This window comes from Chroicocephalus ridibundus, chromosome 1 (assembly GCF_963924245.1).
Source record: "Chroicocephalus ridibundus chromosome 1, bChrRid1.1, whole genome shotgun sequence".
NCBI classification, from domain to species: domain Eukaryota; kingdom Metazoa; phylum Chordata; class Aves; order Charadriiformes; family Laridae; genus Chroicocephalus; species Chroicocephalus ridibundus.
Window position 1 is genome coordinate 152,833,142 of NC_086284.1, and position 17,551 is coordinate 152,850,692.

General features: G+C 38.5%; 1 protein-coding gene across 11 annotated transcripts in view; it reads right to left on the reverse strand.

Moving 5' to 3' along the window:
• The window catches only part of CACNA1C (calcium voltage-gated channel subunit alpha1 C), a 489,480-nt gene that overhangs the window by 400,038 nt on the left and 71,891 nt on the right, over positions 1 to 17,551 (reverse strand). For all 11 annotated transcript variants that reach the window (XM_063318467.1, XM_063318446.1, XM_063318434.1 and 8 more), the window contains exons 2-3: positions 13,108 to 13,430; positions 9,458 to 9,562 (exon numbers count right to left, since the gene is read on the reverse strand). In XM_063318467.1, coding sequence (XP_063174537.1) covers positions 9,458 to 9,562; positions 13,108 to 13,430 — 428 coding nt within the window. The remainder of the gene's footprint in view (positions 1 to 9,457; positions 9,563 to 13,107; positions 13,431 to 17,551) is intronic.

The window sequence follows — 17,551 nt, forward strand, 5'->3', positions numbered from 1 at the left end:
CCATCCATGCAAGTTTATCAGAACAGCCTGAAAAACAGTTGCACACTCGCCAACACAGCTAGAGGGGGAACCACGTACATGTTACTTCCGCAAAGCTTATACTGTGGAGTTGGGCATCTTGCTCCTGCCATTGTCAAATTTAATGCATGGGGCTAAAGGTGCTAACACCACTGTTAGAGAGACTGGAAAGAAACTGTACTACCAGCAACCACAGGAGGGTACCAGTTTTCAAAGAGCAAGTATGCTCCTTTAGCCAGGTGTTTTGCATTAGAGCCTGAGGTCTCCATGGATAAGCTCACTATGAGCATCAAGACATCAATTTACATCATGCAAGTACAAAACTTTACAGGTATACATCATTAAAGTGTCTCGGCGTCCCATAGACCATCACAGGTTATTAAGGTTATAGCAAAAGGTTAGAGAAACACTGCAGTCCAAAGATGGTCTAGCTCCCTTGCCCAGGCTTAGGTGAAACAGAACTTGCTCAGGATGTCTTAAAGAGATAACCTGTTGTGCCAGCTTCCCAGCATCTGCCAGAAATGCAACATACTGAAGAGATGTTAATGAATATTTCCCTGCTGCTTACTGGAAGTCTTCCCCTAACTGGTGAACTTCCAACATTGTATTCTTAATAGAGAGATACCATTGATAAGTTACTCTTCACAGTTACTGTACAAGAAAAGAGAATTTTATTCCATGAGGTTGTAGACAAACTCATTTATAAATTGTCCAGCACCTCACAAAAGTGAAATTCAAGGATGGTCTTAGTGTGCTTTGGAGCATAGGCTGTCTTTTGTTCAGGCAGGAGGACTGAAGAGCTGCTATGACACATGGGCCCTCATGTTTTAGGAGTTATTAAGCAGGGGAAAAAATAGGAATTGTCCCTGAGAGGAATAGCTAGTCAAAAGTTTGACGAACATACAAAACATATTCTTTCCTTCTGGCAATTCTGCCCCTTGGCAAGCAGCACATCTATTCTTTTATTTCTAAGGGAATTATGAAAAGTTGTTGTGTTTTTTTCCTAGTTTGCACAAGTACAAGAAGTATTGCCTCCAGAGTCAATGATTTTGTAGACGTCAGCAAAGCCCAGTGTTCCAACAATTGTTTGTCAATAGCATGCACTAAATTAGTGGATGGAATTGGGTGACTTAGACAAATAAACTCCAGTGAAGTCAATGGGAAGTTTGCCTGACTAAAAACCCGAGAATGTGGTATAATATGAACTATACATAAAGGAACCCAAAAATCATAAATAATCTATTGAATTTCTAGGTAGAGATGCTTTTTTCTTAACATCATTAAAAGGATTCTGATGAACTCATGAACAGAAGTCTAACAACACACAGACTTACAGAGGGATAAGGATACTTGTACCAAAAAACAATACAAGAAAAATCTTCCACTGTTTTTAAAAGACTGTATTACTTTTGCAGGGGCAGGAATTAGACTACAGAGAAAACAGTACTTGAAATCTCTTATTTGGCCTGCTTCCACATTTTTCCTATCTTTCCTGAACAGGGGGGAAAAAAAAAAAAAAAGGCATCCTACAGTGAACTTCAGGTTTGATAAATAAGAATAATTGCTACCTGAAAAAAAAAAGAAATATTTAAAACACACTTGATAAGTCAAAGATTTATAAAGCTTACACATAAAGAAAGGGAAAATGGTAATCAGAGCTGTCTAAAGAAGTGGGATAAATGGCTCTATGTTTGGACTAAACCAATAAACTTGCTGTCAATCAGAACCAAAATATATAGTTAAAGTTTCAAAACCACTTATACAGAAACATACAACCTGCAGATTGCAAGTTACTGTTTCCATGGACATACTAGGTTTGTGTAACAGATTTACTTTTTTCTACCACAATTTATATTCCTACTTACACAACTTACGCTTACAGTCTTACTGTAAGCGAAAAGGAGTATCCATTTGTTCTACCAATCTTGTAGCTCTTTGTACAAAGGTCCTTCCTCTGCAGCTTCTCCAAACCAGGACAGCCCTTCTTGAATAGTTGAATTTTGCCTTAAAGGCTCATAGTTCAAATCCTATCTGAAACTTACTTTTTCCCCTTGGTCTGTATCTCTTAATTCTCTTCTCTTTACTACATTATATACTGCATAATGTAAATGTACTCGATATGGTTACAGCATTATATGTAATCCATTATTTAATTCTGAAAGCCTGTTATGCCAGTTTTCGATATCTCACTGATTCAGTGAAGCACTGTGTCACACTTTAATATGGAAGATATTAGTGGAGGTGAATCTCTAGTGCTACTTCTGTAACAGTTACCCAACACTTTCCATTATTAAGATACTGTTTTCAGCTGCTTTTAATTGTGATTTTACTAGTTAATACTACAGTTTGAGGTTGGTTTCCATCTCAGGCTGAATACTTATGCACTGTTTCAGACAGAACAGTTTAAGAATATCCACAGATTTATCCCAGTTTAAAAAAAAGCAACTCAATAATTATTTTCTTTAGTGATCATATTCTTTGCAACAAGGTTATACGAACTGCCAAATTAATGGTCTTTGTATCAGGGCTGCATCTTCTGCCTTGCCTACCCACATAAGTTCAGCCAGATTGGCTTTCAAAAACCTCCATCTGCACAGGCTCCACAGCGACTTGCTAAGACTTAACACCCAAACTGTCATTACAAATACTAATCAGGCATCTTGCAGCTTCTGCAGACCAGAATGTATGTCCCACAGCCACAGAGCTGAGCAAAGGCTACAAAGGCTTTCAAGGACTCACGGAATAACTGTTCTCAACTGGTCTGAATCAAGCTGGAATAAAACAACTGAACTTTGAGTTGGGGCCGCTCTCTCAGTATTTGTACCACTGCCATTCAGAGATCATTGGGAAGGGCACTGCTGATTTCAAAAGCAAAAAGGCTAAGGCCAAACGAGGGACAGGCTCAGACTGGGCGACCGATGTGTTGAGAATGGAGTTGGAAAATAAGAACAAAGCAGCTGAAAAGGGCACTGGGATTGCTTAGTTACAGAGACCAGGTTTAGGAGCAGAAAGGAAGTCAGGACTAGAATTAACAAGAGAAGCAGGCAGGGAGCTGAAGCTGAGTGAGGATAGCACTGAGATCAAATGAGAAAACAGGTGAGTAACATATGAAACCACTGTGGAGGGCAGACTGCAGTTGGGAGGAGAAAGGGAAAGCAAAAGGGACAGGTCTGACGGAAGCTGGGCTAGAGGGGGAAAAATTACTTGGCAAAGCAAAGATAATGAATCAAAAAGCAACAAAAGAAATGGGGACATGTAGACATGAGAGATCTCAGAGCAGATCAAGAGATAGTAACCAACAAGCACAGACTGGGTGAGGACACTGGGACCACTGGTATAAAGAAAAGCAGAGGGCTGGGATTTTATTGGGACTCAACAGCAAGCCCTGTGCAGGACAGGAAACTGCTAATGAAATCATAGAAAGATAAGAAACCTGAAGTATGGACTCTTAAGATCAGTAAAGAAAGAGAACAGAAATTGCAGAACTGAGGAAGAGTTACAGCTCAGACAACTATAGCTGTGATAGGGGGAGGTTCAGAAGGAGGCATTATTGGAAGAAAAAGCCAGAAATAGCCCTTTTTTCAAAAATACAGAAGAGCCCTTCAAGTATATTCCTTTGCAGTGCCTGGAATAGAGCACAACATTCCTCTTTTTTGGGCAAACATCTCTGAATTCCTCTGCCAAAAATTTTCCCAATCCTATCTTCACCTGGTCCAAGCAGAGAACCACCTCTTACCACTGCTGATTATCCAGACATCTCAAGGTCTCTGCCCAGCGGATCCAAAGTTTTGGTTCTGTGAGTAACACGTATAGGTGTTAATATCTGCTTTACCCGTTCAGTTTCCACAAAGATTAGGAAATGACACCACTGTGTTAAAAGAAAGATACAAAGGCTGCAAATTTAACTATCAAAAGTTAAGAGCCCCCCTCAAATTGAGCACATGAGCAAATTGTGATAGTGCAGTCCTACACGCTTCTCTGCGGAAATTAAGTTCTGCCCCCACCAGTGTGAAGAAATGAGGCCTCCATCCTACTTTTTACCCTTCTTGTTCAGTTAGTGACCACTGGTATGGAACTGATTGCTACACAATTTATTCTTTTCTTGACAGTCTGTTCTACAGCATTCTTTGTATTGGTCTTTGTGATGTAAGGCACTGACTAATTACCTTCACCATGAAAGCAGTAACCAACCCACTTTACAGATGGGAAAATTGAGACAGCAATTTAACCAAGGCCACACAGTTTGCCAACGCCAGCAGACAAGCCTGAATATCTTCCTCTCAAACCCAATGCTTGCTCTTCCCCTCCATGCTTCACTACTACTAGAGATGCCGAGTATCAGCCTCTCCCTGATGGACACAGGGCTTCTGAGGACTTTGGGAAATGTCAAACCTAAAATCCATCATATTCAACTTCCTTAGCAAATCACAAGTCCAGTGATTACTGGAGGAAGTCCTCGAGGATTTTTTGGAACAGTCTCCTTTCTTCTTCTCCCCATCCTGACTCCAGTCCCTTTCCAGCCTTCTCAGCTCCTCTCTTCCCGCTTCTCTCAGTTACTCCTTGGTTTTAAATTCTATAACTTCTCCCAGCTGTAGCAGTGCTGGCATGAGGCCCAAGCTAATAAACCTATCAGAGCTTATTAGCTTGATATCCACTCTATCCCGCCCTACACCTCACCTCTAATGGTAGCATATCTCATTACTCTATTCACTTACTAGTTGGGAACTGTCACACAAGAGAACTATAGCAGTGACACAAGAGAACCAAGAGGCTTTTGTGCAGTATTCGTCCTTATCCAGAAAAGCCATCCTTTCTTCTCCTGACCCCATCACCTCCACTTTGCTCTCTAACACTGAGTTTGCACAAGAAAAATTGAGAGACTGCTCAATGTGCTGACTCCACAATTCTCTGATATAAAAATGCTGAAGTTTGTTATGCCATTATCTAGAAATGTAATATGTATATACAGCCACATACACACCTATTGTGTCAGTCTGCTGCAAATGCAAAAAGATTATGAACACTTTCTTCTTTTTTGTACAGGAATCACCTGCTCAACTGGATCCTACCATAATCACCAGTTAATAAAGCAGCCATACCTTCCTGAAAGGCAATCCCCCTTTCCATAGGCAGGCATTCCCACAAACACTGGCTGGCATAAGCACTGACAAGCAAGCAGATATCCCATCTTTACTTTCACTGTGTCCTATTTCAGATTTAACAAATTAGTCTGAAGGTGACATCCCATTATAAGCTCACATATAAACACAAGAGATCTTTTTTTAAATTTAACTAGCATACAACAGGATTTCCTTCCTGTAATAAGGACAAGGGAGAGAAAGCGGAGCTATCAAAACAACACAAGGAATCTTCTCCTGCTATTTATCCAAAGCATAAACAACCGACTGAGTCGACTTCCACGGAACGTGTTGTAAACCTTGGTCTTAACCTCATTATGTTATCGCCATACTGTGACATTGACCAGGCATGTGCCATTTGCAATTGCCAGTAAAGTGACAGAAGCATTTTCCTCTCAGCTTCCTATCTTAGGCAGTCTATAGTTTTATTCCTAAATGTACGTTATCTCTGTTCTAATGCATAATTGCAGGGATAACAAGCAGAAAGCCTCCATATCAGTTCCAGCCTCTCATGCAGGCTAACTTTAATTCCACTCAAACTAGTTCCAATTTTCCTGACTACATCAAGAGAATACATAACTGTTCTTTGCAGTCATGCATGAGCTTTCTTTACTTGTAAATTTAAGCAAAGTGTCAGCAGAGTTCATTAATACCAAAAAGATTTTGCACCCAATACAACTCCCCTCCATTTGTGAGAGTTCAGTAGTTTTCCAACAAACACACTGCAGAAGTAAAATATAAGAACTGCAGAAGCCAATTTCAAGCATTTGTTTTTACTACGTTATGTTGTTCTGGCATTTTTCTTAAATCCCATGACAAAGACGCTGCAGTGAGCATAAAAATACAAAATCCGGGGTTTAGTATAAATGTGCATTTGAAAAATGGAAGTGCTTCACAATCCAAGTTACCATCCCTAGACTTGATAACAATGGTGTGAGGATTTATAGGAATTATTATTATAGGAAGCCAGATTGCAGGGAACCGGTCAGAATATCTGTGTAGTATTTGGCCTAAACTTGTAATATGTAACAGCTAATCACAATTCCTTGCTAACAAGAGAAGGAAGGAATTATTTATTGGACTCTTCTGTATTTAGTTCCAATGCTCATATTTATTACTGTGGCATCATATCAGATAGGTCTTGCACCTAAAGACAAGGCTTATTAAAACAGAGATATAACTAAAGGTTACTGGTTTTGTAACATGTGTTTCCAAGACTTCTGTGGAAGGCATACAGCAGTAAGTATGCCTTATTTGACCAGTGGCTGATCACATCTGTGAAATTCATATAGAGCAATTATTTATCAAAACATTATTTAGCTGTCTTTTTTCTACTTTTACAGAGAGAAGGAAAGAAGCCATTCACACAATTCAGAATTCCTTTCTCTTCTCTGACCACCCGCCACTCTGTTAGCTTGTTAAAAAACAACTGATTGAATTTTTACCTCAGTCTGCAAGGAAAACATTGTTTGAAAAGTTATGATGAAATCTTAGAGAAGGAATACTCGGACCCTAAGGGAAAAGTGGCAGCTTATTGGAAAACTGTTGTGTCACTCTCAGGCCTTGTTAAACAGTTACTATCCATCATGTGTTTTCTGTATATAGTTTCTTCACATCTCAGGATATTAGTGGTGGCTCAGGAAGCCAGGGACATGAGAGTTTCTGTGGCAGCTTTCCCCCTAAAAAAACTAAACTGCAAAATGGAAATGAATCAAGAGTTCTTACACAAGTGAAAGTTTCTTCTGGGCAAATTCTGTATGCGTTCGGTCAGACTCACACTTCTGCACAGTACACCCATCTGTGCACGCTATTAACCTACATGTACCCATTGCAGACATACACTCCTTTCCTGTTTCAGATTATAGCCTTTGGAACTCCAGACTTCATGGCTACAAAATAAGTCTGATTGCAAAATACAGGTTCACAGGTAGGAAAGAAATATTTTAAAAAATCAAGTGAGTACATGAGCTTTTACAAGAACATATTATTAACCCCAGCTTCTTTCTAGCCACTTCCATGTACAGTCTGGCTCTTTGAGAGTAAGGTCCCACTCTCCTGCAGTTCCTGCCATCTGGAATAGCTTTTCTTTAACTACAAGTTGCATCTATTCTTTCATCCCATTCCAAAACACAACTAACACATACTTTCACCCTTATCTCATCTGTTTGCCTCTACTTTCCCTCCCTGTTGCTCAGTGTTTTACTCACTGATCGCAACATACAACTTTTCACCATTCTGTGAAAAGTTTGGGAATGCAGCATATGATGTATAATCAAGAAGTTTGTTTCCCAACAGCTGTATATACATGCCAAGATATATGTATATCACCCAGACAAAACAAAAACAAAACAAAAAAACCCCACAAAACATACAAACCCTAACAACCACAAGCACAAACAGGGATTAACAGGAGATCATAGAACAAAAGGCTACAGAGCAGTCAGAGCTTCGGGATTTATCTACAGTGTAGAATAGGGGCTTAATTCCACAAGTGCGTGCCCCTCATGGGATACTAAGTATCCCATTTTCCATTTTCAATTACTTTTTCCATTAAGACCGAAAGAATGAAGTGTAGTCAAGCAGACTCCCCCATTTTACTTTCTTCTCCCCTTACTTCTGTGAAACAGAAGTTTAGAAAAATTGACAGTGCCTCCTCATCCTCCCCCCCTCTTTTTTTTTTTTTTTTAATACAGGAGTGTTTTGAAAGATTGACCAAATGATGCAAAAGATGTCTTGGAAAACAGATGCAGAATAGAAACTCAGCTCACAAAGTGCATATATTTTCTGATAGTAGAACAGTTTCAATATACTTCATTCAATTATGAATATGCTCCCAATCTAGTATTAGCCAGCAGTCTCCTCACTGAAATAAGGCAAATACCTATACCCACACCCAGTTAAACTCCAGACAAATTAAGAGTCCTCCAGCTTTCGACTCCACTTTGGTTTCCTCTTTCAACCTAGCAAGTCAGAATGTGCGACAAACAACATACTGTCTTTTATAGCCAGAGGATCAATTGAATCTGTTTTTTTTAATAAAACATATTAATTTTTAAAAGGTACCATACTGAAGTGTTTTAAACATACACAGCACAATTCATCATTGTTAAACACTAAGTCAAGCTAACAGAGACAGCAGCAAGAGAGGAACAAGACCAACTCACTTATTCTGTAAATACAGAGAATAGTTAAAAGTTAACAATCACTTATCTCCTCCTACTCCAATTTAAAACTTCTTTAAGGAGTTACAGTGGAAGAGCACTACACTACAACTTTTTAGTTCATTTTTGTTTGTTTTTAAGCACAGAAGTATTGTTCCAGCAAAGTCCTGAAGTTTGCAATTTGTTTTATACAACTGCAAGAGATTTTAATCATATAACTGACTTCCAAGAGCAGCATGGATCACTTTAATTACGACGTCTGTCAGCCATCCCAATTATCCCTACTTTGGAAGTATAGCTTTGTTTTCCTCCTACGTTGCTCTAAAATTTCTTATGTCTCAGTAAATTTTAATCAGGAAATAACATCCCAACTCTTAAACTCTAGGAGCAAGTTTTCATCCCGATCCAGCCAGACAAGTAGAAGATTTGTTCACATATTTGAGAGGAAGAAAAACGTTTTCTGCTAATTCAGTGAATTGTGTTCCAGAGCTGGTTTGTGTTGTGCCCTTACTGAACCGAGTTCTTTGCTATAACTTCATGCTAAGCCGAAAGTAAATACTCCCGCCTTTTTATATGGACAGGTCTATCCCAAAATACCAACATTAGCATCAGTGGTGACAGAGGAAGATGTATACTCCCCCAACAAGTAGGAAAAAGAAGAAAACCAAAACCCATGAACGTTGTTCAACTAACATGCCTGTGAAACGCAAGCATTAATGTACTTCCTAGAAATTAGTCATCAAGCTGTGCTCTCGTGTATCACCTGAGAGGAGGGGAGTATCGATTTCACAATGGCACTTTGTAAGACAAAACCCCCATATAATCCATGATCAAAAGATTTCTTCCACAAACACCTGCAGTTTCAAACTTACCAAGTACTTTGGAGCATGCAAAAATTTGTTAACCAAAACATCACATTCACCACCCGCACGATTTCTGGAACATTCTTTTCTAAAGCCAGCTCAACTGAAACAGGTGCTAACATGAATAGAAGAGACATAACACTCAAAAAAACCAATTTTTACTTTATTATGTTCTCATCTTTGATGGATATATTTATGTTCCCTAGCTTCGACAGTCTCTGGTCACTTTTTAAAACAACTTTCAAAATAGTAAGACTAAACACCATCAAGGACTTACCAGATTGGAATTGGTGGCATTGGAATCATCTTCTGGAAAGGGGATATAGATAGCTAAGGCCACACAATTGGCAAAAATAGTCAGTAAAATAATTATTTCAAATGGTCTGAGGAATGGAGTTAAGGAAATTGTTCCAAAGTGTGTACACACAAAAAAAAAAATAAAAAAAAGATTTATAAGAATTCTGTTTAAAGAAAACATTCCAAGCCCCTTATATTCTGAAAAGAAACATATGCCTTTTTAAGTGCTTTTAGGAGCTCCCAGCCAAGAATCTTCCTAATATGTCAAAAGCAGTGTAGGCCAGTCGCGTGCCAGAGTAAACACAGATTTCTTAAAAGTTTTTTCTTCTTCTATTTATTTAGATTGCATTTTCCCTATTTTCCTTCAAGTGTGGCTGTACTATTCTTAATAGCATAAATTGGTTCTAGAAGGACTGTCATCTTTCCTCTTATGATTAGTTTCTCTCAGTTTTTTCCATCTGCATTTAAAAACCCTGAAATAATTTTAACAAAAGTTTTGGGGATTTTTTTTTTGTTGTTGTATTTCTTTTTCTCCTTTCTCACTCCCTCTCTCATATCTCAAAGTTAAATGCAAGGTCCCAAGAAACACATGCATACATTCAGTTAGAAGACACTTAAATGATGATAAAGTTTAAGGCAAAAAAAATGGCTTTATCCAAAGTGTGCTTATACTGCACATTGCCATGTATACTTGTTTTGTTTAAAAATTATTTGAGGGGGTATTTCTTTTTCTTTCACTTGCATTTCATTTAGCATCATAGGGAAAACAAGCATGCCTCCACAGTATATTAAGGACACCAGGAAGCTAAGAATTCCTTATGACAGAGAAGCTGGCATCAATTCAGGGGCATTTCAGCCTGGCATCAAATTTGTTAGGGAAAACAATCCCAAACATTTCAATGTTCAATGAGAAAATCCTGCACAAACTTTATGCCCCACTGACTGCCCAGTGGAATGAAAGCATTTTTCTACTGACCAATTTCCTGGCACTGTACTTCATCTACTTTGGTGGACTCCTTTACCTTAATCGTTGTGAAGTGTCTCTAAACTCAAACTAGAGACCAGATTTCCTGTCTGTCTACATATACTTGCCTGCAAGAGTATCCTGGAGGCTAGCTCTGAGATAACTCACCAGTATTCTGGAGGGGAACGAAGAGCAGGATAGGACAGGGAGAATGTCAACACAAACAAAAATGTCAACACAGCATCTATGAGCTTGGTCAGCAGACTACTGTTTTCAGCAGGTTTTAGCAGGAAAACTAGAGATCAGGAGGTGCAGCAGCCTGAACTGCAAGATACACACAAGATCCAAGCACCTGACCACTGTGTATGCTCAGCTATGTTCTACATTTCACATATGGAAGAGTCAAAGGGTTCCAAACTCTCACCAGACTACCGTGCTTAAACCTATGAATACTAGGATATGTATGATAATATGGAGGTAGAAGAGTAGATCAGGGTTAGTAGATTACATGTGAAATCAACAGGACATCTCAGACATCTCAGGTTGTATATATAGCGTTTACTCCATAAAGACCTGAATTTCCATAGGTTTTCCTTTTCTTAATTGCTTTTTTTCCTAGACTTTTTGGGTTTGGCAGGGTTATTATCTATAAAGTTATCAGTGTTTATGCATATTTTTTAACTTCTGTTCTCTTTTAGCACTGTAAAAATAAAATGGTATAAAATCTACAAATACAGTGCACACATAGCAGAAAATTAATACACAATTAAATCTGTGCAAAATAAGGTAATTACTTGATTTCACTTTTTCTTATACACAATTGCACCTTCAGGCCCTTAACGCTGTAATGCTTGGGTAAAAAACACCACATAAGTACCATTTGATATTTGTTCAATATCTACTATGCATAGACTTCAGTGGTTTAGCAAATTAAGCTAAGCTTTTCACAGTAGTTTTAAAGTCATTGAAGTGTTTCACACTTATAAACACTAGATGTCCAATGAGAAGTTCTGATGGAAAAAAATACTTCCATCAACTCACCTAAAACCAAACAAAACCAAAAAATGCAAGCATCAGCATCTTTGAATTGCTTTAATCGCATTGTTTGGTCCTCTCTTGATCTCAGCAGTGCTGTATCCTGTTTTACAGCACATCATTCCCATCATTCATTGCTGACCTTATTCATTTATCAAATGTCACTCTGTGCTCTTTCTCTAATGACATGTGGATACTGGGGTGCTGGCAAATAAACCAATATTCAGCTTCATCCTGTTAGTCATCATCCATCATCTCATGCTTAAACTATCAGAGCTATGCCAGAAGGGACAAAAAGTAGCAAACTTAATCACGGGGATTAAAAATTAGCATCTGAAGAAGAAAGGAATAGGCAGGTAGGTAGTTTAAGGACATCTAAGAATTGACAGGAGCATTTTTAACAAGTTCTTCATCTGAAAAATATGTCAATGTCAGCAAGACCTAATATACTCACGTTCTGTTTTCATCTTCCTAGCATCCCACCAGACCCCCAAAGGAACAATATTATCACATTCTTTTAAATGCCATTATTCATTTTTTAATCACATTAAATACTGCCAAATTCTGTACTACCTTCCCTTGACGTGCTTATCTACACCTAACAACATGCTTTCTTTTGTATTTACTGAAGAACCCCGTTAGCTTGCGATTTACTGACAATTACTGTTCAGGGTTAGTCTTGCTTTCTCTTGGGGGAGGCGAGGGAGGTATATTTTGTTTCAGTTTGTGTTTCAGACCAAATTCTCAGATTCCAGCTTATACTAAACAGACTTCGGTGGCTGAAAAGGCTTTGCTCCCTCCACATGACAAAGCCAACAGCCAAACTCACTGACTTTCCAGGGAAGCAGCACTGGTCATTACATTCTGCAGTTCTTTGCCACTGGTTATCATCTAGGATCTGTGACACAGTCTGTCTCTTGTTCAGACTACTAGATCTGGCGCTGTACTGCTTTTGTACATTTTGCAGGATTACTTAAACCATCTTTCTTTTCCCTGCTTCCAGATAACCAGTATCTCTTACCACACGTTGGTGAGCCTTAGTAGTTTAAGTGGAATTCCAATACAATTAACAGATGTTAGCCCTGTTTCAGGGTCTTATTGCACACATTTGGGTTTTGTTTTTTTAATCCTCTTGTCCCATTCTTTTCTCCCTACTGTAGAAAGTGTGATGCCATGTCTTTAACAAAAACAAGCGTATGATTCAAACTACTAGAGCTGTTTAACTGGTAGCACCTCTTTAAGTGCCTGTAAAAAAAAAAAAAAGAATGGAAAGACAGCAGCTGCTATCAATCCCATAGAGTCAGTTCAATTCTGGCCTCAGATATCTTGCATATCTCCCATCGATTTCAGCCTGGGCCACGTGTTTTAAAAAGAGCAGAATTCAACCCCTAACCTTTACCATTCAAACTTCTAGTGGTTTCTTACACAAGGGTATAGTTAAGGCTTCAATTCTAAACATTTTTTTTCCCCCAGCATAAATGATCTCAGTCAAGACATCAAAAACTATTTGTGTACTTTACATTCCCAGTGATGCCTTTCAACTTAATGTATTGATTTCTTCACACTTATGAATAGTGCCTGGTGCGCACAAACAATTTGCTGTTTTCCAAGTGAGAACATCAAAAAGGATATTTCCATTCGACGATGCTGATGCATGCCCTCCGGATGGGATTTTTCAGTGTTAAACACAGCAGTGCCCGGGGAGGACGTGTAGCTGTGGTGGTACCCTGTTTTTTCTGTTTCCCATACTGCTGCCGTTTTCTCTGCGTGGAGCTAGCTGTGGATATTGTTGCATTGCCAGCACTACCCATCAGTTTGGCTTGCCTGGCAGCATCAATCGCAGCTTGCCAGGACAGAGCTGCCCCCGGAGTAGGGATATGCTCTGGGGCAAGCCCTGCAGCTGCATTGGCATTCATGTTGGCATGAGCTGGACGGGGACTCCCATAGTTGGAACCTGTGAAAGGAGAGGCGAAAAAAAAAAAAAAGAAAAGCATAAATTTGTAAAGGCATTTTTTAAACAGCAGAAGAGACAAATAGTATTTTTTAAAAACTTAAGTATCAGTAGAATCAACAGCTAATGTTAAGTGTAGGGTATCCACTTACTACCAGCTTCTTCCTCCAACTGAAACTCTTAATTTTAAAGTAATACTGCTATGCAATCATTTGTCTTGCAACAGTCTCCTAACAAGAGCCAATGGACACTGAGATGTTAGAAGTGCCTCCAGTCAATAGTATCTCCAGGGATTCACAGAAGAGAAACTGTCCTTTTCCTATTTTACCCACACATTTTGCAAGTTGGATTGTTGGAAAGCTCAAAAGGTGAGGCTAGTTCTCATCCCTTTATCACACAGACATGCAGCACTACGCTATTTAGTACATGGCAAAGCACCCAAACTAGATTCTCAGTTCCTATCATAAAAATCCTTGTGTTTTCAAGATTATCTTGAGGTAAAGTGAAATTTTAACAATGAACTTAATTCTCTCTGCAAACAGTACATATGTATAAGCCTTAGAACAGCCTGACTTAAAGGGACACTGAAGCAGAAACTGGAACACAAAGGCAGAGTTCATGGCTTTTGTGCCCTGTAGAATGCTGTGCAGACAGTTTAGGCCAACCAACATATATTCAGAAACTGGAATGATTCCTTATCCTGATAAGCTGATTTTAAGATAGATGAAGTATTGAAATCAAAGGAGGAACAATTATTTAAAAAGCATTTGATAACAAGAATGCTAAGACCCAGCAGTCCCAAGTTCTGCACCTCTCTTAGCCAAAACTGACAGAGCACATGCTTTTGCCCAATCATAATAATAGAGTATATATGACAGGTGATATGTGGCTAATATTTAAAAGGTCTTAGCAGTACAAAAAATGAAGGTCACCTTTTCAAGCTAGTGCAATTGTTCCGTTGTTTCAGTAAAGACAGTTAAGTCACCTATGCCTCTTCAGTGAGGCTTTTCCAGCAACTCAAAACAAAACTTCAATTACTTCAAAATGAGTGAATTCTGAAACTTCAAAACAGACCCCCTTACTCTTCGGAGTATGCTTCAATTGAGATATGTGAGAACTTGTGAGATATTAACCGAATTTTGCCACGGACACTTCACAGAAGAAAATATAAGCCACGTTAGAAAAGTGCAACATAAAACCTACACAAAGTGACATGAAACTTTAATTAGGAAGAAAGTCTTGTTTGGATATGTTCTGTATAAGATTGAAGAGACTGCTTATCTTCTTTGTGGACTTGCGAGTTTGCCTGTGGCCCATATGTTGGGATACAGGTAAAGGGAAGCCCAAATGGTCTACAGATCTTATTCCTTCACAGGCTGTGAAACCAGAGTTCAGTTTCAACACACTGCACACTCAAGAGATTGTGTTTCCCCTTACATCTGATCAGCAGACGCTTTGCTGATCAGAAAAAGTGTGCATGCAAGAGACAGACAGTAGAAACCCAGTAAAGGAGTTAAATCACCTTTTATTTCAAAGCAAGCTCAAAGTCTACTATTGATCGTGTTCCACATTAGATTAATATAGAAATATGGTGTTACTAAATAGATTAGATGGGCTCCTATAGACTACTGGACAAAGGAAACCGAAGACCATATGACACTGTGTTCCTTAAAATATCGTATGAGAGACATTTAAAACAGGTTAACAGGCAAACTGTTCTTGAATAGAAATAATTACCCAAGATGCATATTTCATAGCTGGATGTGCAGTGCCAAGATATCACAGCAATGACTGCACTACAAATGAATTACAGTAGGTAAAATAAATACAATCACATTGACACACAGAGTGCAACAGGATATGCCTCTACCTAGAAAGCATGCAAGATTTTTAAATTCATCTCATTGAATCAGAAGGAAGGACATGATAGAGTCAGATATTATTTTATGTCAGGCATTGCCATAAAATTTCCAGGCTGTTATAGTTCCATTGCATAGCAGGAAAGTCTAGAGCTTGTCTCTGCTCACTGAAAAACCTCCTAGTTGCAAACCAGCCAAAGGAAGCTGGTGAGTAATATGACTCTGATATGTGAAAGGGAAAGCTGAAAGAAACAAGAAATGGGAAATAGTTAATTCACATCCCTCAGATTTTGAAACTGAAAAAAAAAAAAAGCTTTCAGAATCACACAGGCTAAGCAGATTTCCTCCATGAAGCAGGCAATCAACTGGCAGACAAACTTAGTTTTCTAAGGCTAAGCAAATTGTACACAGCACTACTCATGCGATACATATTTATTTTCAGACTAGTTCCAGATGCAGTTTTTTTTCCTCTTTAGCATGTATTTGACCTCCCTAGCCTGAGGCAAGCTAGAAAGAAAAATAAATGGAAAATTACTCTAATTATTCTCCAACTCCAGCTCTTCTTTAATACTGACCGGTTAGAGTGGATGAGTGACGTGTGTGTTTTCCAGTAAAAGCAAACTTGCTGATCCATTGCCACTGTGTTCTTATCATGCTGACTAGACCATGTGGTCCTGAAAATAAACAGCTGCTGCATCTTAATGAAGACTTTTTTGCAATTTGGGAATGTGTCAAGCTGCTTCATTATTATTGCTTATTAGTTAGGTTTCACATGAGGATTCCAGTCTATGCATTTTGACTTTGATGTGCCAGCAAAGTTAAGGATACAACTTCTGCTGGTTTCGTTGCGTTTGCTTCTGCCATGATCACCAGTCCCATAACCAAGTGCTTCATCTCAAATTAATTTCAAAAGATGAGTCAGTAATGACAGATTCATATTAACAAATATTACAAATATTGATTACTGATAAGGATCTGTCTGTTTTATGAAGCTCAGAGACTGCAGACTCTATCTGTACTAAATAACTAATAGCAGTGACAAAGGACTTGATCTACAGGCAGTTTATAGAAAAAGCATCAATCGAAGAGTGAAGCACACACAGCTTCACAGAAAGTACATTCAAGAACTGAGCAAAATATTTTCAAAGACAGCATAGCCAAACTTTCAGTGAGAATGAAATTCTACCCTATAATCTAAATGCTTAGTGTTAATTCCTAGGAATTAAGCAGAACACAATTCATATTGAACTTGTGAGGCACCCTACTAAATTACACCTATAGCACTCATTTCTCCCCCACAACAAAACTTTGATGTAACCCGAGAGCTGCAGTTGCTGGATTTGCTATTTTCATTTTGCAATGTAGCAGTTAAAATACTTCACCCAATTTCACCACTACAAATAAAGTCTCATGATACCTAAATCACTTTAATCATATTTGTTCATACTGTTATTAAGCTGGAAGTTGACCAGAAGTGGGAAATGGAGATTCAGCCCCCACCCACATGCAATAACTCACTAAGCACTGTGATCCACAGCACCATCACCCTGCTAATCCCTATCACCCTTTAGCAAGAATTTGTACTGTTGACTATGTCCAGCTGGTGCACAAAACTCTCTCAGGTAGTTCTGTGCTATGGATCATGAGTTTAAGTATTTGAATAGTAATTGAACATAAAAGTCCATATAAGCGAACAAAAGTGATTACAAAGTGTTTGTGAGAGACTTTAAATTTCTGCAAAACTACTTCAAATGCAGACATAACAGAAATACACAACTGAAATACAAATGCAGACAAAATAGAAATAAAAATCAGAGTTCAGTCAGAAAAGTAACAGATAAGGTGGCTATACAACAGCAAATGAATCACGTTGCACAGAATACCTGACACTGCAAACTTACAACTAAATCACCAAATTGGTCATCACCAAAAATCACTATTAAAATATACGGTGATGACCATTAATACCTTTATAAGTGCTATTTGCATTCTAATAACACCTGTCATGCTGCCTATTGAAAAAAAACCTAAGCAGTGACTGTTCTATATGAGAAGTAGGCAAGTTAATGACACAACGGAATTGCAACTTTTGAGTTTCTTGACTTCATCTAATTAACCACACATTTATTTTAGAGGAATTTGTGTTTAGATTAATTCTCTAAATGAAAATAGAGCTATGCCAATGTGGAGTGACACCATTCTTTTTTTCCATCACTTTAAAAACATCAGAATCCTAAAAATGCAAACCTTGAAACTCTGTTGCAT